The 25,834-nt window shown below is 43.4% G+C and overlaps 1 protein-coding gene across 1 annotated transcript in view; it reads right to left on the reverse strand.

Moving 5' to 3' along the window:
* The window catches only part of galnt9 (polypeptide N-acetylgalactosaminyltransferase 9), a 331,066-nt gene that overhangs the window by 270,461 nt on the left and 34,771 nt on the right, over positions 1 to 25,834 (reverse strand). Inside the window, exon 2 of the mRNA XM_061985891.2 lies at positions 23,874 to 24,054. Coding sequence (XP_061841875.1) covers positions 23,874 to 24,054 — 181 coding nt within the window. The remainder of the gene's footprint in view (positions 1 to 23,873; positions 24,055 to 25,834) is intronic.

Consider the following 25,834-nt stretch of genomic DNA (forward strand, 5'->3'; position numbering starts at 1 on the left):
GGTCAGGATGCCACCCGAGCGCCTCCCTAGGGAGGTGTTTAGGGCACGTCCGACCGGTAGGAGGCCGCGGGGAAGACCCAGGACACGTTGGGAAGACTATGTCTCCCGGCTGGCCTGGGAACGCCTCGGGATCCCCCCGGGAGGAGCTGGACGAAGTGGCTGGGGAGAGGGAAGTCTGGGCTTCCCTGCTTAGGCTGCTTCCCCCGCGACCCGACCTCGGATAAGCGGAAGAAGATGGATGGATGGATGGATGGTATGTTTCACCGGGAGGTAAAATGTTCCAAAACCGGAGACGTTAACAAAGGGTCTCTAGGCTCTGGATCCTTGGTTGAACTATTGCTGCTGGGCTGCGCTGTTTTGGTCCACCTGGAGCTCTGCTTCTGCACCGAATGCCTTGGCTTTTTGTCCACTTTTAGGCACACTATCCGTTCAGGTACCTAAGACTCTTGTCCATGATACAGGGAGGAGTGGATCGTGAGAACGACAGGCGAATCGGTGCAGGGTCTTCAGTAATGCGGACGCTGTATCGATCCGTTGTGGTGAAGAAGGAGCTGAGCCGGAAGGCAAAGCTCTCAATTGGCCGGTCGGTCTACGTTCCCATCCTCACCTATGGTCATGAGCTTTGGGTTATGACCGAAAGGACAAGATCACGGGTACAAGCGGCCCAAATGAGTTTCCTCCGCCGGGTGGCGGGTCTCTCCCTTAGAGATAGGGTGAGAAGCTCTGTCATCCGGGGGGAGCTCAAAGTAAAGCCGCTGCTCCTCCACATGGAGAGGAGCCAGATGAGGTGGTTCGGGCATCTGGTCAGGATGCCACCCGAGCGCCTCCCTAGGGAGGTGTATAGGGCACGTCCGACCGGTGGGAGGCCACGGGGAAGACCCAGGACACGTTGGGAAGACTATGTCTCCCGGCTGGCCTGGGAACGCCTCGGGGTCCCCCGGGAGGAGCTGGACGAAGTGGCTGGGGAGAGGGAAGTCTGGGCTTCCCTGCTTAGGCTGCTGCCCCCGCGACCCGACCTCGGATAAGCGGAAGAAGATGGATGGATGGATGGATGGTATGTTTCACCGGGAGGTAAAATGTTCCAAAACCGGAGACGTTAACAAAGGGTCTCTAGGCTCTGGATCCTTGGTTGAACTATTGCTGCTGGGCTGCACTGTTTTGGTCCACCTGGAGCTCTGCTTCTGCACCGAATGCCTTGGCTTTTTGTCCACTTTTAGGCACACTATCCGTTCAGGTACCTAAGACTCTTGTCCATGATACAGGGAGGAGTGGATCGTGAGAACAACAGGCGGATCGGTGCAGGGTCTTCAGTAATGCGGACGCTATATCGATCCGTTGTGGTGAAGAAGGAGCTGAGCCGGAAGGCAAAGCTCTCAATTGGCCGGTCGGTCTACGTTCCCATCCTCACCTATGGTCATGAGCTTTGGGTTATGACCGAAAGGACAAGATCACGAGTACAAGCGGACGAAATGAGTTTCCTCCGCCGGGTGGCGGGTCCCTCCCTTAGAGATAGGGTGAGAAGCTCTGTCATCCGGGGGGAGCTCAAAGCAAAGCCGCTGCTCCTCCACATGGAGAGGAGCCAGATGAGGTGGTTCGGGCATCTGGTCAGGATGCCACCCGAGCGCCTCCCTAGGGAGGTGTTTAGGGCACGTCCGACCGGTAGGAGGCCGCGGGGAAGACCCAGGACACGTTGGGAAGACTATGTCTCCCGGCTGGCCTGGGAACGCCTCGGGATCCCCCCGGGAGGAGCAGGACGAAGTGGCTGGGGAGAGGGAAGTCTGGGCTTCCCTGCTTAGGCTGCTGCCCCCGCGACCCGACCTCGGATAAGCGGAAGAAGATGGATGGATGGATGGATGGTATGTTTCACCGGGAGGTAAAATGTTCCAAAACCGGAGACGTTAACAAAGGGTCTCTAGGCTCTGGATCCTTGGTTGAACTATTGCTGCTGGGCTGCGCTGTTTTGGTCCACCTGGAGCTCTGCTTCTGCACCGAATGCCTTGGCTTTTTGTCCACTTTTAGGCACACTATCCGTTCAGGTACCTAAGACTCTTGTCCATGATACAGGGAGGAGTGGATCGTGAGAACGACAGGCGGATCGGTGCAGGGTCTTCAGTAATGCGGACGCTGTATCGATCCGTTGTGGTGAAGAAGGAGATGAGCCGTAAGGCAAAGCTCTCAATTGGCCGGTCGGTCTACGTTCCCATCCTCACCTATGGTCATGAGCTTTGGGTTATGACCGAAAGGACAAGATCACGAGTACAAGCGGACGAAATGAGTTTCCTCCGCCGGGTGGCGGGTCCCTCCCTTAGAGATAGGGTGAGAAGCTCTGTCATCCGGGGGGAGCTCAAAGCAAAGCCGCTGCTCCTCCACATGGAGAGGAGCCAGATGAGGTGGTTCGGGCATCTGGTCAGGATGCCACCCGAGCGCCTCCCTAGGGAGGTGTTTAGGGCACGTCCGACCGGTAGGAGGCCGCGGGGAAGACCCAGGACACGTTGGGAAGACTATGTCTCCCGGCTGGCCTGGGAACGCCTCGGGATCCCCCCGGGAGGAGCAGGACGAAGTGGCTGGGGAGAGGGAAGTCTGGGCTTCCCTGCTTAGGCTGCTGCCCCCGCGACCCGACCTCGGATAAGCGGAAGAAGATGGATGGATGGATGGATGGTATGTTTCACCGGGAGGTAAAATGTTCCAAAACCGGAGACGTTAACAAAGGGTCTCTAGGCTCTGGATCCTTGGTTGAACTATTGCTGCTGGGCTGCGCTGTTTTGGTCCACCTGGAGCTCTGCTTCTGCACCGAATGCCTTGGCTTTTTGTCCACTTTTAGGCACACTATCCGTTCAGGTACCTAAGACTCTTGTCCATGATACAGGGAGGAGTGGATCGTGAGAACGACAGGCGGATCGGTGCAGGGTCTTCAGTAATGCGGACGCTGTATCGATCCGTTGTGGTGAAGAAGGAGATGAGCCGTAAGGCAAAGCTCTCAATTGGCCGGTCGGTCTACGTTCCCATCCTCACCTATGGTCATGAGCTTTGGGTTATGACTGAAAGGACAAGATCACGGGTACAAGCGGCCGAAATGAGTTTCCTCCGCTGGGTGGCGGGTCTCTCCCTTAGAGATAGGGTGAGAAGCTCTGTCATCCGGGGGGAGCTCAAAGTAAAGCCGCTGCTCCTCCACATGGAGAGGAGCCAGATGAGGTGGTTCGGGCATCTGGTCAGGATGCCACCTGAACGCCTCCCTAGGAAGGTGTTTCGGGCACGTCCGACCGGTAGGAGGCCACGGGGAAGACCCAGGACACGTTGGGAAGACTACGTCTCCCGGCTGGCCTGGGAACGCCTCGGGATCCTCCGGGAGGAGCTGGATGAAGTGGCTGGGGAGAGGGAAGTCTGGGCTTCCCTGCTTAGGCTGCTGCCCCCGCGACCCGACCTCGGATAAGCGGAAGAAGATGGATGGATGGATGGTATCTTTCACCGGGAGGTAAAATGTTCCAAAACCGGAGACGTTAACAAAGGGTCTCTAGGCTCTGGATCCTTGGTTGAACTATTGCTAGCCATGACTCCTGCTGGCCAAAAGCTGGGCTGCACTGTTTTTGTCCACCTGGAGCTCCGCTTCTGCACCGAATGCCTTGGCTTTTTGTCCACTTTTAGTCGCACTATCCGGAAGTGCATTGCAAAGCCGAATGTACACTCCCGGTCCCTGATCTGACATGTGGATACACCAATATATGTAACATTACACCCCTACCTCACATTGATTCAACCCCATCTAGCCAGCATTAGTAGCTATATGTGTTTGTGAATGTTAGAGAGGCAGTATTTCTTCCCGCTTTAAGTCATGGTTTCAACCTCTCTTTTAAAGGATAAGCATGATTGATACCCCCAATCCGTCTTTATGCATGCATGCGTTCCCACGGCAACTCTATTTGTTCCCCTCTCACAGCTTTCTGCGTATAGCCTGCCTCATTTAGCCCTGCCAAGTATATGAATACAATGACAAAATCTGGCAGTGAGTTTGTTTTAGTATTGTTTTTTTTGCAGCACAGTTGTATTCACCAAACTGCAGCTTGCAAGCTAAAAAGGTTGCACTCAAAATCCTTGAACTCCCACTCATCACCGCGTTGCATTCATTTGCATCATGCACAAACTTTCCTTGACTTGGAGTTATATCTTTGCTTTGGGGTTTTTTCTGCTTTATTGTACAAAAACCCAAAAGCAGTGAAGTTGTCACGTTGTGTAAATGGTAAATAAAAAGAGAATACAACAAATCCTTTTCAACTTATATTCAATTGAATAGACTGCAAAGACAAGATATTTCATGTTCACACTGCAAATAATCATTAACTTAGAATTTAATGGCAGCAAAAAAGGCATCTTTACCACTGTGTTACATGGCCTTTCCTTTTAACAACACTCAGTAAAGGTTTGGGAACTGAGGAGACACATTTTTGAAGCTTTTCAGGTGGAATTCTTTCCCATTCTTGCTTGATGTACAGCTTAAGTTGTTCAACAGTCCGGGGGTCTCCCTTCTCATATTTTAGGCTTCATAATGCACCACACATTTTCAATGGGAGACAGGTCTGGACTACAGGCAGGCCAGTCTAGTACCCGCACTCTTTTATTATGAAGCCACGCTGTTGTAACATGTGGCTTGGCATCGTCTTGCTGAAAAAAAAGATGGGATTCTTGATCATCATTTGTCCCAAAGTAGACTAGTTGGCTCTCATAAAGTCGGCGGTTGCTCTTGTTGCCTCTGCCCAGTAGTTCATCTCAGGGAATTTAAGTCACTGGTCAATCTCAAATTCTTTCGATGACATATATGCTGAGTAAGAAGGACCATCAAGACAGAATAGGAATATTATAAAGTTTTACTGAAGCTTCAGGAGGCCAGCCCAGGCCAATACGGTCATACCGTTATCTCGGGATGGTCTAACATTCAAAACTACTTCTTGAAAAGGAAGGCAGTCCCCCCCCCCCCCCCAAGACTGATAAGGCAAGTAGGGGGATGTATCCTCAACATGTGTTGCTCCTGTATGTACCCTTCAGCATTAATGGTGCCTTCACAGATGTACCCTATGTCTTGGGCACTAATACACCCTTATACCATCACAGATGCTGGCTTTTCAACTTTGCGCCTAGAACAATCCGGATGGTTCTTTTTCTCTATTGTCCCGGAGGACACGACGTCCACAGTTTCCAAAAAAAAAATTAAATGTGGACTCATCAGACCACACAACACTTTTCCACTTTGCATCAGTCCATCTTAGATGAGCCCCGGGCCCAGCGAAGCCGGCGGTGCTTCTGGGTGTTGTTGATAAATGTCTTTCGGGACGGTATAGCTCGGTTGGTAGAGCGGCCGTGCCAGCAACTTGAGGGTTGCAGGTTCGATCCCCGCTTCCGCCATCCTAGTCACTACCGTTGTGTCCTTGGGCAAGACACTTTACCCACCTGCTCCCAGTGCCGCCCACACTGGTTTAAATGTAACTTAGATATTGGGTTTCACTATGTAAAGGGCTTTGAGTCACTTGAGAATAAGCGCTATATAAATTCATTTCACTTTGCATAGTAGAGTTTTAACTTGCACTTATAGATGTAGCGACCGACTGTAGTTACTGATAATGGTTTTCTGAAGTGTTCCTGAGCCCGTGTGGTGATATCTTTTACACACTAATGTCGCTTTTTGATGCAGTACCGTCTGAGTGATCGAAGGTCTGTAATATCATGGCTTACGTGCAGTGATTTCTCCAGATTCTCTGAACCTTTTGATGATATTGCGGAGCGTCGATGGTGAAATCCCTAAATTCCTTGCAATAGCTGGTTGAGAAATGTTGTTCTTAAACTGTTGACAATTTGCTCAGGCAGTTGTTGACAAAGTGGTGACCCTCGCCCCGTCCTTGTTTGTGAATGACTGAGCATTTCATGGAAGCTGCTTTTATACCCAATCATGGCACCCACCTGTTCCCAATTAGCCTGTTCACGTGTTTGATGTCCCAAATAAGTGTTTGATGAGCATTTCTCAACTTTCTCCGTCTTTTTTTAACACTTGTGCCAGCTTTTTTGAAACCTATTGCAGGCATCAAATTCCAAATGAGCTAATAATTGCAAAAAATAACAACGTTTACCAGTTGGAACGTTAAGTATCTTGTCTTTGCAGTCTATTCAATTGAATATAAGTTGAAAAGGGTTTACAAATCATTGTGTTCTGTTTTTATTTACCATTTACACAGCGTGACAATTTCACTGGTTTTGGGTTTTGTAAATTACTGCAAGAGTTTCCAAATACCGTATTTTCCGCACTATTAGCCGCACCTAAAAACCACAAATTTACTCAAAAGCTGACAGTGCGGCTTATAACCCGGTGCGCTTTATATATGGATTAATATTAAGATTCATTTTCATAAAGTTTCGGTCTCGCAACTACGGTAAACAGCCGCCATCTTTTTTCCCCGTAGAAGAGGAAGTGCTTCTTCTTCTACGCAAGCAACCGCCAAGGTAAGCACCCGCCCCCATAGAACAGGAAGCGCTTCTTCTTCTACTGTAAGCAACCACCCGCCCGCGTAGAAGAAGAAGAAGCGCGCGGATATTACGTTTCATTTCCTTTGTGTGTTTACATCTGTAAAGACCACAAAATGGCTCCTACTAAACGACAGGTTTCCGGTTCATGAGAAGACGCAATCTCTCCATCCGCACACGGACTACTATTTCACAGCAACTGCCTAAAAACTTTCAAGAAAAGCTGGCTACTTTCCGTGCATATTGTAAAAACAAGATAGCTGAAAAAAAGATCCGGCCAGAGAACATTATCAACATGGACGAGGTTCCACTGACTTTTGATATTCCTGTGAACCGCACTGTGGATACAACGGGAGCACGTACGGTGAATATTCGCACCACAGGGAATGAGAAGTCATCCTTCACTGTGGTTCTAGCTTGCCATGCTAATGGCCAGAAACTTCCACCCATGGTGATATTCAAAAGGAAGACCTTGCCAAAAGAGACCTTTCCAGCCGGCGTCATCATAAAAGCTAACTCGAAGGGATGGATGGATGAAGAAAAGATGAGCGAGTGGTTAAGGTAAGTTTACGCGAAGAGGCCGGGTGGCTTTTTTCACGCAGCTCCGTCCATGTTGATATACGACTCCATGCGCGCCCACATCACGCTGGTTTTTAATATATTATTAAAGTTTGACTGACCTATCTGACTGTTTTTTTGACATTCCTTTAGCGCAGTTAGATGCGGCTTATAACACGGGGCGGCTTATAGGTGGACAAAGTTTTGAAATATGCCGTTCATTGAAGGCGCGGCTTATAACCCAGGGCGCCTTATGGTGCGGAAAATACGGTAAATGGGTATTGAGTAATTTATAAGTGCAACTGTACACATGTTCCCCTCTTGTGAAGAGGCTTTGCTTGACTCTGAGTTAACATGCCGGTGTGAAACTTGATTTCAGTTGCGAGATATAGTAGTTCCATTTCCGTAGTTATTGAATCCAGTTTAAGGCATCGCTCAACCTTCCATTTGTACCTGTCTCCATAGCGGAGAATCATTGTTAAGCCGCAACATGATGAGTTATTGACTCATCAGTTAGTAAAGCGCCTGACCTAGAACAAGTTTTGACATGAACAGAGCGACAGATTAAGATGTATGTCCAACATATTGTCATGATCCGTGGTTCAGATCATGTTTTGTTTAGTTATGTTCTGCTAGTTTTGGACTCCATAGTTCCTGTTTTTGTTCACCCTTGTTTGTTTTAGTTTCCATGACGACTCATTAGTTTCACCTGCCTCATGTGTTCGGATCACGGACCTGCTCTAATCAGAGACTATTATTTAAGCCTGTTATGCCAGTTAGTCGTCCTGGCGACATTACTCTGTACATGTTCTTTTCATGCTCTGCTCATGCTGGTATTCTTGCGATTGCTCTTTCCATGCTTCATGCCATGCCACGTGAATTTTGTTTATTCAGGCCACAGTTTAGTAAGTTTTTTTTCATATTTTTTAATTTCATGTCCTAAGTTTTTTGCCTTAGCTTTCACGTGCGTAAGGCACGCTCGCCTTTGGGTTGTTTTCTGTTTTTTTTAGTACTTTGAGTTCAAGATTAAATCATGTTTTTACCTGCACGCCATGTCTGGAGTAGTCCGTTTGCTTCCCGGGGAAACAATCCTTGCAGTAAGCTGCGAAAACCTCCACGTCATGACAGAATGTCGCCAGCAATTCGTTTTCCCGCAACGGACATGGAGGATATGGAGATCTGTTGTGTAGGACTAGATTTTACAATCCCCTAATGCATACTTGAGACACCTATGCGACTTTGTGGGATGGTCAAGTGAGTGAAGGCATCCTCTGGGTTATCAAGTGGGCGCCCCCCTTCCTCAGTGTTTCGCTGATAGGCCCACGACACCTTCAGAGGGTTCAGCAGTGAGTCCCAGCGTCCCAGGATCACTCCCTAGATGCCATCACTCACTTGAAAGCCCAGGTGGAGTCCCTTCGCTTGACCCACAGCCACTGACTCCCCTTTTCAGCGGCTTTTGAGAGGTCTTTCACTGCCTGCCGGTGGGCCTTCCCTCGCACTCCCATTTCCCTGAGGAGCCTGGATGTTGAGGTGGCCACGAACCCTCTGCAGCCTACTTCCACTGGGCGTACCCTCGCTTTCCAGCCTTGTTGTTGCGCATCAGCTGCAAGCTCAGTGTACCTCAACTTCTTGCGCTCGTAGGCCTCCTCCATTGCACTCTCCCAGGGCACCGTGAGCTCTATGATGTACACGAGCCTGAGCGAAGCTGACCACAGAACAAGATCTGGCCGCAGGTTGGTGGACGCAATCTCAACTGGGAAGCAGAGTCTCTGGCCCAGGTCTGCCAGCAGTTTCCAGTCCCGTGCCCCGCCTAACTGTCCAGTGTCTGGTCTTGTGGGGGTGAGGTTGGCTTGACCCTCGCCCTCCCGGACAAATGTTGCTTGCCAACGGGATGACGGGGGAGGAAGGGCATTGACACTTGTCCGTCGACTTTCCAGCACTGCTGCAAGACACTTTAACACCTGGTTGTGCCGCCAGGTGTAACGGCCTTGGGTGAGGCTGGTCTTGCAGCCCACCAGAAAACCTCCACGTCATGACAGAATGTCGCCAGCAATTCGTTTTCCCGCAACGGACATGGAGGATATGGAGGAAGGAACGTGGGAGGTATTAAAGGCTATGGAAGCCGAGACGCCATTCCCCCATGGAGCGCCGGGACTTGATGTGGGGTCTAAACGGCAAGTGTGGCCCGGGAGCGCTGCTGCAGTGCCAGAAGTGCCGGCAGAGACGGAAGCAGTCCTGAAGGACTTCTCCTAGCCGGCAGGATGCGTCGCTCCGGCAAACTCCTCCTCCTCCGGACCGATCCAACCTGCAGGCAGCCCTGCCGCCCCATGATGACGTCATGGACCAGGATTTTGTTTTTCTGAACTCTTTTTTTTTGTCAGTCGTTCCCCAAGACTCAGATATCACCCGCTTCTCCACATGCGCCTGCCTGGAATCCCCATTTTCCCTGGCCTAAACCAATGCAGTACTGCACCTTCCAATCTAATTCAGACTTTCCTGAGCCCGTTTCTGTTTCTAAGTATTCCTCATTGTCTGACGGGGTTCCAACCTTCCGCAGTGAGACAATTTCATGTTGAAGGATTGTCGGAGTGTTTATATTTATCTAAGTTTATATAATGTTGTCACATAAAAAATATGGTCCTTTTTCCACAATCACAGGTCAAGGATTTTAACAGAATGCATCTTTCAAAAGGACTCGCAAATAAAAAGCACAAATGTAGGTTTTTATGTACGACTGTTCCGATGTGTATTCATTCTTCGAGCGTTAGCAATGCTACTTGCTTGTCTGCCTTTATTTTCCTTCCTCCTAGAGCCATTAACGCACCAAGGCCATGGCCCAAGGACAGCAAATAGAGCCCACTTAAGTCCCTGATGGTGTCTTGCCCAGACGTGAAGGGCAAAAGAGAAACAGCAGCCAAGTCTGCAATGGTTTTAGGATTACATTTTTCGCGACAAGGGCGCAATTATTCGGACTTGGTTCTGCTGAGACCGCATGGATCTCGGTCATCGCTCCATTGACTTGTCTATTAAAAGGCTATTAGGCAGGTGGCATGTGTCCAGCATTTTAACCCTCACAGCTGAAGACATAAAGCCACCTGTCACCGGTGGGGAACAATCTCTGATCCGAATTAGATTAGGTGGTAGCTTGATTCCATGTGTAAAAGTTCAAGAAAACTCAATTTACAATCACATACGTTCTTAACAATCATCACCAAAAATCTGATGTGATGCCAGAGACACTATATTAAGGTCTGGAGTCTGGCCTGGCCACTCCTGGAGCCTACTGTGGGGGGTTTTAGCTACTTGTGTGTTGCCAATACATTGGAAAAAATGCCCTTCTTAAAAAAGTCTGAATTTAAAAAAATATATATTTTTGCTTGTAATGAGCAAAACAAATTGCAAAAATGTCTTGGTAAAATTACATTAAGCTTCAAAAACTTCAAAGTCGTCATGATATGCGGTCTGTATCATGTTTTTTGTTATTTTCTGTTTAAGACTGCACTAGTTCCTGTTTGCGCTCCCTTGTTTGGTTTCCATGACTACTCATTAATTTCACCCGCCTTATGCACGCACCTGTTCTAATCAGAGGCTATTATTTAAGCCTGTTTTGCCAGTTAGTTGTCCTGGCGACATTACTCTGTTATTTTCATGCTCTGTCCATGCCATAGTTCTTGATGATCTATTCATGCTCTGTTTTGACTTTTCTTGCCACAGTCATGCTGTTCCATTCATGCCGTGTCCAGTAGGTATTTTTGTTTCATGTCCATAGTTCTTGCTATTCGTTTCAAGCCACAGTTTAGTGAGTTTTTTCATGTTTTTAGTTTCATGGTTCATGTCCATAGTTTATGCTAAGTCTTAGCTTTTGTTTCCTGCGTTAAACTTGCCTTCGCCTAGTGCACCTTTTTGTTTTGTATTTCGTTGAGTTTTTGATTAGAGATTAAAATATGTTTCTACCTTCAAGCCTTGTCCGGTCTAGTCCGTTTGCATCCCTTTTCCGGATGTTTAAAGTTTAAAAGAAATATATATATTTATATATATATATTTATTAGGGCCCGCATGGCCCATTGTATAAGGACTCCCAAAGGGAGTCCTTATGCAATGGGACATAAGGACCTATTGAATTTGTAAGGTTTGATTATTAGGGCCCGCATGGCCCATTGTATAAGGACTCCCAAAGGGAGTCCTTATGCAATGGGACAAAAGGACCTATTGAATTTGTAAGGTTTTATTATTATTCTTTATTATTATTATTATACCGACCGCCTCTTTGAGCTGTAATTTGACCCACTTAACATGCTTCAAAACTCACCATATTTGACCTACACATCAGGACCTGCGAAAATTGCCTTTTAATAAAAAAACCGAACCCCAAAACTCAAAATTGCGGTCTAGTGCCCCCTAAGAAAAAAAAAACTAGACTGCCTGTAACTCCCACTAGGAAGGTCGGAGAGACATGAAACAAAAACCTCTATGTAGGTATGACTCAGACCTATATTTCATAATAGTACATTCTCGGGCTAAAATCAACAGGAAGTTGGCAATTCCCCCTTCAAGACAAAAAAGTACTAAAAACAGTCACTTTTGCCTCTTTGAGCTGCTGTAATTTGACCCCCTTAACATGCTTCAAAACTCACCAAACTGAACGCACACATCAGGACACTTAGGACACTGGACAAAAGTATTGGGACACTTAGGACTACCACTGGACAAAAGTATTGGGACACCTACACTGGCCAAAAGTATTGGGACACTTAGGACTACAACTTGACAAAAGTATTGGGACACTTAGGACTAAAACTGGACAAAAGTATTGGGACACTTAGGACTACCACTGGACAAAAGTATTGGGACACCTACACTGGCCAAAAGTATTGGGACACTTAGGACTACAACTTGACAAAAGTATTGGGACACTTAGGACTAAAACTGGACAAAAGTATTGGGACACTTAGGACTACAACTTGACAAAAGTATTGGGACACTTAGGACTACCACTTGACAAAAGTATTGGGACACTTAGGACTAAAACTGGACAAAAGTATTGGGACACTTAGGACTACCACTGGACAAAAGTATTGGGACGCCTACACTGGACAAAAGTATTGGGAAACTTAGGACTACAACTTGACAAAAGTATTGGGACACTTAGGACTACCACTGGACAAAAGTATTGGGACACCTACACTGGCCAAAAGTATTGGGACACTTAGGACTACAACTTGACAAAAGTATTGGGACACTTAGGACTAAAACTGGACAAAAGTATTGGGACACTTAGGACTACAACTTGACAAAAGTATTGGGACACTTAGGACTACCACTTGACAAAAGTATTGGGACACTTAGGACTAAAACTGGACAAAAGTATTGGGACACTTAGGACTACCACTGGACAAAAGTATTGGGACGCCTACACTGGACAAAAGTATTGGGACACTTAGGACTACAACTTGACAAAAGTATTGGGACACTTAGGACTAAAACTGGACAATAGTATTGGGACACTTAGGACTAGCACCTGCCAAATATGCGGGCCCGACCAATGCTGCTTGCAGCTTTAATTATTTTTGTTATCTTTTTATTTTTATTTTTTTTAATACACTGTAGCACTTTGAGGTTGTTTACTCAATGTAAAGTGCTTTTTTACAAATACAATCTAGTATTATTATTATTATTATTATAACTTGAGAGGTGCTGCAAAGAGGAATGGGCAAAACTGCCCAAAGATAGGTGTGCCTCACTTGAGGCATCGCATTCAAAACGACTTGGGGCTGTAATGTCTGCCAACGGTGCATCAACAAAATAGTGAGCAAAGGCTGTAAACACTTTATGTGAATTTATTTTATTTTATTTTATTTTTTCATAAATTTGCACAAAAAAAAAAAAAAAAAATTGTCTGTAGAATTTTGAGGACAATAATTATTTGTTTACCATTTTAGAATAAGGGTGTAACATAACAAAGTGAAAAAATGTGAAAACGTTCCGGATGCGCTGAAAATGCAGCGTTGTTGGTTTTAGAGGGTTTTATAGGCAGAATAGAATACTCCCTATTACATGCATTGTTAGCCACCTTGTGCTAGCAGCTTTCCCGCATTGTAGAACACAAATAAAATAGAAATGTAGAACACACAGAAAATAGAAGGACGTGTGTTGTTGTCCCTCAAAGGGATTGTGAATGATGAGTAAAAGAGGAGGAGGGCATGACAAAAAACAAGAGAGCAAGCAGTTATGGTAGGAAAAGAGCCTGCAGAGTTACGTAAATCCAGCACTGTAACTTCCATTAAACACAACAAAATAGGCGCCACTAAATAGCGGAAAGAGCGTCTCTAATACATCCCAAATGCACTCTTCCCTTGTGTCTGAAAAGCCATTTTTTTTGTCGAGTCAATGAAAAAACTATAAACCCCTTTCATTCCATATCTACTCTCTGCTGACTTTATTAATTAATTAACACACTTCTTTTTACTTAACCTCCTTCCCTCCTCCAGTCTTGGCTTTTTTTTTCCCCTTAGAAAAAAAGCTATGTAAATGAAAGTCATTGTTACCGCATCTAAAGTGCTCAGAAGTCCTTCTTGGCTGTTAGATTCTCTCTCATTGTCACATTCCACACTTCCATTCTTCTACCACACTGTGTGATACAAATGTAGCGCTGAATATGCATCAAGCTACAGCCCAAACTACACTGTATTGTCAAAAAGTATTTGGCCACCTGCCTTGACTCACATATGAACTTGAAGTAAAACTTGATAATATTCCTATTCTGTCTTGATGGTCCTTCTTACTCAGAATTTGAGATTGAATCAGAATCAGAATCAGAATCAGCTTTATTGTCATTACGCAAGGTAACGAGATTGAGGCCATTCCATACAGTGCGATGTGTGCATCCTAGAAAAACAATGTGCAAATATATAAAAATATAAAAAAAATGTAGAAGTGCAATGAATATGGTGTGAAATGAATATATACATGAATAAAAACAAAAAACAAAAACAGGGTGGTTGGTGGAATGGGTTATTGCACCGAAGAGAAGGCAGTTATGAGGGACAATGGGGCAGTCCGTTCAGGATGGTTATGGCCCTGGGGAAGAAGCTGTTCTTTAGCCTGTTTGTTTTGGTTTTAATGCACCTGTAGCGCTTCCCAGAGGGCAGCAGGTGGAACAGGTCAGAGCCAGGGTGGGTGCTGTCCTTGATGATGGCACTGGCTCTGTTGAGGCAGCGGGAGGTGTAGATGTCCGTCAGAGAGGGGAGAGGGCGGCCGATGATCTTCTGAGCCGTCTTGACCACTCTTTGCAGCCTCTCCCTGTCTGCTGCAGTGCAGCTGCCGTACCATACCGTAATACAGTAGGTCAGCAGGCTCTCGATGGACGAGCGGTAGAAGGTCAGCAGCAGGTCAGGCTTCAGGTTGTACTTCCCGAGGACTCTAAGGAAGTGTAGCCGCTGCTGAGCCTTCTTGATGATTGATGTGGTGTTGACTGTCCAGGAGAAGTCATTAGAGATGTGGACTCCAAGGTACCTGAAGGTGTGGACCCTCTCTACACGCTCGCCGTTGATGTAGAGGGGGGCAGGGTCGGTGCTGCTCCTCCTGAAGTCGACGATGATCTCTCTGGTCTTGCTGGTGTTGAGAGCGAGGTTGTTCTCCGAAGACCAGGCCGTCAGCTTCAGGACCTCCTCTCTGTAGGCAGCCTCGTCACCCCTGGAGATGAGCCCGACCACTGTGGTATCGTCGGTGAACTTGACGGTAAGGTTGTCACTGTGGGCCGGACTGCAGTCATGGGTGTAAAGGCAGTAGAGGAGGGGGCTCAGCACACAGCCCTGTGGGGAGCCGATGCTCAGCGTGCGGGAGGATGAGAGGTGTGGGCCAAGTCTCACATTCTGGGGTCGGTCCGACCAGTGTCTTTAATTTCCTGAGATGAAATACTTGGCAGAGGCAACAAGAGCAACCGCCGACTTTATGAGAGCCAACTAGTCTACTTTGGGACAAATGATGATCAAGAATCCCATCCTTTTTTGTTTCTAAGTTTACGAAGGATGAGTTGCGAGCTTTAGAAGCTGGGTGCTAAGCAGATCTAACTATAGTGAAAAATTAAGCATCATGTAGCAGTAGTGCTAAATGCCAAACGTAGGGTACAATATGACCTTTTGCAGCTGTTACAGCTCCAACTCTTCTGGGAAGGCTGTCCACAAGGTTGCGCAGTGTGTTTATAGGAACGTTTGACCGTTTTGCTTTGTGCACTGGAAGGTCCATAAAGACATGGATGACAGAGTCTGGTGTGGATGAACTTGACTGGCCTGCACAGAGTCCTGACCTGAACACAACATCTTTGGGATGAATTACAATGGAGGCCTTCTTGACCAACATCAGTGTGTGACCTCACCAACGCGCTTTTCGAAGAATGGTGGAAAATTCCTACAAACACACTGTTAGAATAATTATGTATAAATTATCACACAACTCTTATGATTTAAGGCAGTTTCTAGAGTTATTATCAATTGTGCTGAAGTTGTACTTTTCTATCGTATCAGTGTGTCCAGACCCGGTTTTCTGACTGTCAAGGGCGAACATCGAGTACCTTGACGCAGACAAAGCAGAGACAGGGCGATATCACGAGTGTCAGCACATTTGCATTTCTGAATAATCACATATTGTGTCTAACTAGGGCTGCTGAAATTACCCCCCCCCCCCCCCCCTTTCTTCAGAGGCAGCCTCAGTGATGCAACCAGGGACCTCCCAAATAAATAGAGGAGCACGTGGGACTGTACCTTAGAGCGTAGGTTGGAACTGTAACTAAGTGTACAGCCCAATATGTCTCTTCTCATTCTACAGAGGCACTATAGAGAGCCTGCTGACCAACAGCATCTCTGTCTGGACTGGAGCCTGCAGTGCCTCAGACTGGAAGTCTCTCCAGAGAGTGGTGAGGACGGCGGAAAAGATCATCAGGACTCCTCTTCCTCCTATCCAGGAGATCACAAAAAGCCATACTTGCCAACCTTGAGACCTCCGATTCCGGGAGGTGGGGGGTGGGGGGTGGGGGCGGGGGCGGGGGCGTGGTCGGGGGCGTGGTTAAGATATATATATATATAAGAAATACTTGACTTTCAGTGAATTCTAGCTATATATATATATATATATATATATATATATAAATAAAATAAATACTTGAATTTCAGTGTTCATTTACAAACTACAACTCACAAACACTTTAGAGTTAGGCTCCACCATCAGAATGTGTACTTAAACTTATTAAGATCACATGGATATTATTCAGTGAGTTGATTCACCAAAACTAACCTGTTATACAGGAGGAAAAAGCACACAGGACGTTTCAATTGTTCACAGACTGGTCGCGCTCATCAGAATGACAAGACACTTCCGGTCTGCAGGTGATAGCATTCAATTGGGAAGAAACGCCCTACTGCCCCCTACTGACCAATGTGAATACTGATAAATGTGTAATGACAGCTCCAAAAACGAATTCAAACCACAAAATAAAATAAATAAATCAACACAAAAATGTGACACATTATGGGTGGGTCACATATGCATGTACAGTAGATGGCAGTATTGTCCTGTTTAAAAGTGTCACAACATTGCTGTTTACGGCAGACAAACTGCTTTACGGTAGACACTGTTGTTGTGTGTTGTTAACACGTCACTCAGGTCCGCCTGAATTTCGGGAGTTTTTCGGGAGAACATTTGTCCCGGGAGGTTTTCGGGAGAGGCGCTGAATTTCGGGAGTTTCCCGGAAAATCCGGGAGTGTTGGCAAGTATGCAAAAAGCCGCTGCCTGAGCAGGGCTCAGAAAGACAAAGACTCCTCCCACCCCCACCAAGGACTGTTTTCACTGCTGGACTCTAGAAAGAGGTTCCGCAGCCTCCGAAGCAGAACCTCCGGGTTCTATAACAGCTTCTGTAACCCTGTACACTGTTTGTTTGTCTCATCTTGAACGGGTTTGTGCTGAAAACAAAGTTCTGTTGTACTTGTGGAATGACAATAAAGACCTACCTACCGAAAAAGTTCCGATGGAATGAATGGAAAATGACAAGTTCCTTATCATTACATGCTGTAATGATAAGTGTGACCAGTAAATGGCAGTCAAACATAAGAGATATGTGTAGACTGCGATATGATGGGTTTCAAGTAAACAACACCAACATTTTAAATGTTCCATTGAAAATATGGAACATTACACACGGCGCTCAAAAATCTATCAAAATGTTTTAGTACGACTTTGGTAAGCTATGAAGCCACACCACTGAATGTGCTTCAACATAGGAGTATTATTATGGTGTGTGTATAAGGTAAGACATATTATCTGACGTTTTGTTTCACAATATTATGCAAAAGAAACTGTCATGTCTGTTGATCATGATTTGGTTTTAGTCATGTTCGGTTTTGTTTTTGGACTCTTTGTGCACTCTTGTTTGTTTTGTCACCATAGCAACCCATTAGTTGTCACCTGTCATGTCACACACCTGTCTCACGCTTTGCACTCGCACACCTGTCACTAACCATGTCACTGCTATTTAAGCCTGTCTGTTTCTGTTGTTCATCCTGGTGACATTATCTGATCATACCATGCTACTTCTGACACCCCTGCTACCTCTGTTTGTTTTATGCCAAGTCAGTTTTTGTTTATTGTTCATAGTTTCTGCCTTTGTGCAAGTTTTGTTTCATTAGTCAAGTTTGTTCTCCGCCATTGTGCGCGCCTTTTGTTTGCTTCCTTTTTTGTAGTTTGTTAGTGTTTAAAATAAAATGTACTTACATTCATGCCTTGCCCGCACCAACTTTTCTTTGCATTCCGGGAAAACAAACCCCAAAGTCCCAGTATTAACAGCAACTTTTCTTACCTTCTGGTACCTGCTGATCTGTACTTTAAAGTCATTTTGATAGTAGGCTATTATAGCTGATATAGACACTTACATCATGTGTTGTCTTCATTATATTACTTATATAAGACTTTTAAAGTCATTTTGATAGTAGGCTAGATTAACTAATATAGACACTTACATCATGTGTTGCTTTCATTATAACACTTATATAAGACTTTTTAAAGTCATTTTGATAGTAGGCTAATATAGACACTTACATCATGTGTTGCCTTCGTTACAACACGTATATAAGACTTTTAAAGTCATTTTGATAGTAGGCTAATATAGACACTTACATCATGTGTTGCCTTCATTACAACACCTATATAAGACTTTTGAAGTCATTTTGATAGTAGGCTAATACAGACACTTACATCATGTGTTGCCCTCAGTATAACACTTATATAAAACGTTTAATGTCTTTTTGATAGTAGGCTAATATAGACAGTTACATCATGTGTTGCCTTTATTATAACACCTATATAAGACTTTTAAAGTAAATTTGATAGTAGGCTAATGTAGACACTTACATCATGTGTTGCCTTCGTTATAACACGTATATAAGACTTTTAAAGTCATTTTGATAGTAGGCTATTATAGACACTTACATCATGTGTTGCCTTCAATACAACACCTATATAAGACTTTTAAAGTCATTTTGATAGTAGGCTAATACAGACACTTACATCATGTGTTGCCTTCATTATAACACGTATATGGGACTTTTAAAGTCATTTTGATAGTAGGCTAATATAGACACTTACATCATGTGTTGCCTTCATTACAACACTTATATAAGACTTTTTAAAGTCATTTTGATAGTAGGCTAATATAGACACTTACATCAAGTGTTGCCTTCATTATAACACCTATATAAGACTTTTAAAGTCATTTTGATAGTAGGCTAATATAGACACTTACATCATGTGTTGCCTTCGTTATAACACTTATATAAGACTTTTAAAGTCATTTTGATAGTAGGCTAATATAGACACTTACATCATGTGTTGCCTTCATTATAACACTTATATAAAACTTTTAATGTCATTTTGATAGTAGGCTAATATAGACACTTACATCATGTGTTGCCTTCGTTATAACACTTATATAAGACTTTTAAAGTCATTTTGATAGTAGGCTAATATAGACACTTACATCATGTGTTGCCTTCATTATAACACTTATATAAGACTTTTTAAAGTCATTTTGATAGTAGGCTAATATAGACACTTACATCATGTGTTGCCTTCATTATAACACTTATATAAAACTTTTAATGTCATTTTGATAGTAGGCTAATATAGACACTTACATCATGTGTTGCCTTCGTTATAACACTTATATAAGACTTTTAAAGTCATTTTGATAGTAGGCTAATATAGACACTTACATCATGTGTTGCCTTCATTATAACACTTGTATAAAACTTTTAATGTCATTTTGATAGTAGGCTAATATAGACACTTACATCATGTGTTGCCTTCATTACAACACCTATATAAGACTTTTAAAGTCATTTTGATAGTAGGCTAATGTAGACACTTACATCATGTGTTGCCTTCATTATAACACCTATATAAGACTTTTAAAGTCATTTTGATAGTAGGCTAATATAGACACTTACATCAAGTGTTGCCTTCATTATAACACCTATATAAGACTTTTAAAGTCATTTTGATAGTAGGCTAATATAGACACTTACATCATGTGTTGCCTTCATTATAACACCTATATAAGACTTTTAAAGTCATTTTGATAGTAGGCTAATATAGACACTTACATCATGTGTTGCCTTCGTTATAACACGTATAAAAGACTTTTAAAGTCATTTTGATAGTAGGTTAATGTAGACACTTACATCATGTGTTGCCTTCATTACAACACCTATATAAGACTTTTAAAGTCATTTTGATAGTAGGCTAATATAGACACTTACATCATGTGTTGCCTTCATTACAACACCTATATAAGACTTTTAAAGTCATTTTGATAGTAGGCTAATATAGACACTTACATCATGTGTTGCCTTCGTTATAACACGTATAAAAGACTTTTAAAGTCATTTTGATAGTATGCTAATGTAGACACTTACATCATGTGTTGCCTTCATTACAACACCTATATAAGACTTTTAAAGTCATTTTGATAGTAGGCTAATATAGACACTTACATCATGTGTTGCCTTCATTATAACACCTATATAAGACTTTTAAAGTCATTTTGAAAGTAGGCTAATATAGACACTTACATCATGTGTTGCCTTCATTACAACACCTTTATAAGACTTTTAAAGTCATTTTGATAGTAGGCTAATATAGACACTTACATCATGTGTTGCCTTCATTATAACACCTATATAAGACTTTTAAAGTCATTTTGATAGTAGGCTAATATAGACACTTACATCATGTGTTGCCTTCATTATAACACCTATATAAGACTTTTAAAGTCATTTTGATAGTAGGCTAATATAGACACTTACATCATGTGTTGCCTTCATTACAACACCTATATAAGACTTTTAAAGTCATTTTGATAGTAGGCTAATGTAGACACTTACATCATGTGTTGCCTTCATTATAACACATATATAAGACTTTTAAAGTCATTTTGATAGTAGGCTAATATAGACACTTGTATCATGTGTTGCCTTCATTATAACACCTATATAAGACTTTGAAAGTCATTTTGATAGTAGGCTAATGTAGACACTTACATCATGTGTTGCCTTCGTTATAACACTTATATAGGACTTTTAAAGTCATTTTGACAGTAGGCTAATATAGACACTTACATCATGTCTTGCCTTCATTACAACACCTATATAAAACTTTTAAAGTCATTTTGATAGTAGGCTAACATAGACACTTACATCATGTGCCGCCTTCATTATAACACTTATATAAGACTTTTAAAGTCATTTTGATAGTAGGCTAATATAGACACTTACATCATGTGTTGCCTTCATTATAACACCTATATAAGACTTTTAAAGTCATCTTGATAGTAGGCTAATATAGACACTTACATCATGTGTTGCCTTCATTATAACACCTATATAAGACTTTTAAAGTCATTTTGATAGTAGACTAATGTAGACACTTACATCATGTGTTGCCTTCATTACAACACCTATATAAGGCTTTTGAAGTCATTTTGATAGTAGGCTAATATAGACACTTACATCATGTGTTGCCTTCATTATAACACTTATATAAGACCTTTTAAAGTCATTTTGATAGTAAGCTAATATAACTAATATAGACACTTACATCATGTGTTGCCTTCGTTATAACACGTATATAAGACTTTTAAAGTCATTTTGATAGTAGGCTAATATAGACACTTACATCATGTGTTGCCTTCATTACAACAACTATATAAGACTTTTAAAGTCATTTTGATAGTAGGCTAATATAGACACTTACATCATGTGTTCCCTTCATTATAACACCTATATAAGACTTTTAAAGTCATTTTGATAGTAGGCTAACATAGACACTTACATCATGTGTTGCCTTCGTTATAACACCTATATAAGACTTTTAAAGTCATTTTGATAGTAGGCTAATATAGACACTTACATCATGTGTTGCCTTCATTATAACACTTATATAAAACTTTTAATGTCATTTTGATAGTAGGCTAATATAGACACTTACATCATGTGTTGCCTTCATTACAACACCTATATAAGACTTTTAAAGTCATTTTGATAGTAGGCTAATATAGACACTTACATCATGTGTTGCCTTCATTACAACACCTATATAAGACTATTAAAGTCATTTTGATAGTAGGCTAATATAGACACTTACATCATGTGTTGCCTTCATTATAACACCTATATAAGACTTTTAAAGTCATTTTGATAGTAAGCTAATGTAGACACTTACATCATGTGTTGCCTTCATTACAACACCTATATAAGACTTTTAAAGTCATTTTGATAGTAGGCTAACATAGACACTTACATCATGTGTTGCCTTCATTACAACACCTATATAAGACTTTTAAAGTCATTTTGATAGTAGGCTAATATAGACACTTACATCATGTGTTGCCTTCATTACAACACCTATATAAGACTTTTAAAGTCATTTTGATAGTAGGCTAATATAGACACTTACATCATGTGTTGCCTTCGTTATAACACGTATATAAGACTTTTAAAGTCATTTTGATAGTAGGCTAATATAGACACTTACATCATGTGTTGCCTTCATTACAACACCTATATAAGACTTTTAAAGTCATTTTGATAGTAGGCTAATATAGACACATCATGTGTTGCCTTCATTATAACACTTATATAAGGCTTGTAAAATAATTTTGATAGTAGGCTAATATAGACACTTACATCATGTGTTGCCTTCATTATAAGACTTATATAAAACATTTAATGTCATTTGATAGTAGGCTAATGTAGACACTTACATCATGTGTTGCCTTCATTATAACACCTATATAAGACTTTTAAAGTCATTTTGATAGTAGGCTAATATAGACACATCATGTGTTGCCTTCATTATAACACTTATATAAGGCTTGTAAAATAATTTTGATAGTAGGCTAACATAGACACTTACATCATGTGTTGTCTTCGTTACAACACCTATATAAGACTTTTAAAGTCATTTTGATAGTAGGCTAATATAGACACTTACATCATGTGTTGCCTTCATTACAACACCTATATAAGACTTTTAAAGTCATTTTGATAGTAGGCTAATATAGACACTTACATCATGTGTTGCCTTCAATACAACACCTATATAAGACTTTTAAAGTCATTTTGATAGTAGGCTAATATAGACACTTACATCATGTGTTGCCTTCGTTTTAACACCTTTATAAGACTTTTAAAGTCATTTTGACAGTAGGCTAATTCAAACACTTACATCATGTGTTGCCTTTGTTATAACACCTATATAAGACATTTAAAGTCATTTTGATAGTGGGCTAATATAGACACTTACATCATGTGTTGCCTTCATTACAACACCTATATAAGACTTTTAAAGTCATTTTGATAGTAGGCTAATATAGACACTTACATCATGTGTTGCCTTCATTATAACACCTATATAAGACTTTTAAAGTCATTTCGATACTAGGCTAATATAGACACTTACATCATGTGTTGCCTTCATTACAACACCTATATAAGACTTTTAAAGTCATTTTGATAGTAGGCTAACATAGACACTTACATCATGTGTTGCCTTCATTATAACACCTATATAAGACTTTTAAAGTCATTTCGATACTAGGCTAATATAGACACTTACATCATGTGTTGCCTTCATTACAACACCTATATAAGACTTTTAAAGTCATTTTGATAGTAGGTTAATATAGACACTTACATCATGTGTTGCTTTCATTATAACACTTATACAAAACGTTTAATATAATTTTGATAGTAGGCTATTGTAGCTAATATAGACACTTACATCATGTGTTGCCTTCGTTACAACACCTATATAAGACTTTTAAAGTCATTTTGATAGTAGGCTAATATAGACACTTACATCATGTGTTGCCTTCGTTATAACAGCAGCTCATCAGTCGACCATTGATCAATTAAAAATATCGATACAATGGGAACATCTCAGGTAGAAATCCTACTTTGTTACATTGTGTCTTGAATTAAACACAACACACTTCAGGCTCTGTATTGTATGATGTCACTGTTTTTGGGAAGTCTCTAAAATATAGGAAAAAATCACCATGGAGATAAAAAAAGAGAGAGAACCCTATGTGCCTTGCAGAAGCTTCTCCTCTTTGTGTGTCTTTGCAATAATGGAGCCCATTAACTGCTGATGGAGTCATGCTGGGCTCCGGTTCGCGACGCCGCCTTCGGGAAGAGCAGCTACTGAGATGTGATGTGAGGGGGAAATCCACATTCCACAAAACCGATGAAAAAAAAACCGGGACATACTTTTTAGGCCTGTAGTCGGGGATGCTTCTGTCCAGGGAGATCCTGTCACTGAGCTGGGCGTTGTAGCCGTACTCTTCGTATTTCCCTTCGGCGTCGCGGCTGTCCTCCCCGAGAGAGGCGGCGACTCCTCCCTGACCAAGTCCTCCGGGACCCTCCACCAGCCCCATGGGCTTCGCCAAGCCTGCCCCAGAAAAAAACATAAAAATGACATAGCGGATCAGAGGCGGACGCAAACAGAGCAGGCAGATATAGGGGAGTGTAGAGGGCAACGGAGGATGGAGGATGGCAGCTGATTGACACTTGACGGTCAGTAACATACGGCGAGGTCCCATCCGGAGGGGATCATTACACTGTCAATGACAGAGCTGCGAGACGCCCACATGGACAAGGACGTGACCGTGTTTGGCAGAGGAGAGGCTGAGAGCCAATGTGGATGCTTTAAAGCACACTAGTGTGCCGTGAGATCCAGTCTGGTGTGCTGTGGGAGATTACGTAATTTCACCTAATTGGGTTAGAAAGATTTTAAGCAAACCAGTAATTATAGTCTGCAAATGATGTGTTGTTGCTGAGTGTCGGTGCTGTCTAGAGCTGGGCAGAGTAACCGTGTAATACTCCTCCATATCAGTAGGTGTATGATCAGTGCCAGAGCTTGGTCCGCATTGCCGGTAGTAAGTCGGACACGTTTCCAGTGAGGGTTGGACTCCGCCAAGGCTGCCCTTTGTCACCGATTCTGTTCATAACTTTTATGGACAGAATTTCTAGGCGCAGTCAAGGGCGTTGAGGGGATCCGGTTTGGTGGCTGCAGGATTAGGTCTCTGCTTTTTGCAGATGATGTGGTCCTGATGGCTTCATCTGGCCAGGATCTTCAGCTCTCGCTGGATCGGTTCGCAGCCGAGTGTGAAGCGACTTGGATGAGAATCAGCACCTCCAAGTCCGAGTCCATGGTTCTCGCCCGGAAAAGGGTGGAGTGCCATCTCCGGGTTGGGGAGGAGATCTTGCCCCAAGTGGAGGAGTTCAAGTACCTCGGAGTCTTGTTCACGAGTGGGGGAAGAGTGGATGGTGAGATCGACAGGCGGATCGGTGCGGCGTCTTCAGTAATGCGGACGCTGTATCGATCCGTTGTGGTGAAGAAGGAGCTGAGTCGGAAGGCAAAGCTCTCGATTTACCGGTCGATCTACGTTCCCATCCTCACCTATGGTCATGAGCTTTGGGTCATGACCGAAAGGACAAGATCACGGGTACAAGCGGCCGAAATGAGTTTCCTCCGCCGAGTGGCGGGGCTCTCCCTTAGAGATAGGGTGAGAAGCTCTGTCATTCGGGGGGAGCTCAAAGTAAAGCCGCTGCTCCTCCACATCGAGAGGAGCCAGATGAGGTGGTTCGGGCATCTGGTCAGGATGCCACCCGAACGCCTCCCTAGGAAGGTGTTTCGGGCACGTCCGACCGGTAGGAGGCCACGGGGAAGACCCAGGACACGCTGGGAAGACTATGTCTCCCGGCTGGCCTGGGAACGCCTCGGGATCCCCCGGGAGGAGCTGGACGAAGTGGCTGGGGAGAGGGAAGTCTGGGCTTCCCTGCTTAGGCTGCTGCCCCCGCGACCCGACCTCGGATAAGCGGAAGAAGATGGATGGATGGATGGATGGATCAGTAGGTGGCAGCAGGTAAGCTAATTGCTTTGTAGATGTCGGGAACATGGTTTGTCGTGACCACAATATGCGGACGACAGCATGAGGTATCTAATGCTCAAACCAAAAACAACAAAAGACGAGTGTCAGGTTCAAACACTGATGACATCTATTAAACAAGACAAGAGGCAAAGAATTAAACAGAGACATGATTCAATTTGGACTCAATTGAGGAGACACGCCTGGACACACTGTACCTTTTAGAGATGCGCGGATAGGCAATTATTTCATCCGCAACCGCATCAGAAAGTCGTCAACCATCCGCAATCCACCCGATCT

The sequence above is a fragment of the Nerophis lumbriciformis genome, linkage group LG12, assembly GCF_033978685.3.
Source record: "Nerophis lumbriciformis linkage group LG12, RoL_Nlum_v2.1, whole genome shotgun sequence".
In the NCBI taxonomy this organism is placed as follows: Eukaryota; Metazoa; Chordata; class Actinopteri; order Syngnathiformes; family Syngnathidae; genus Nerophis; species Nerophis lumbriciformis.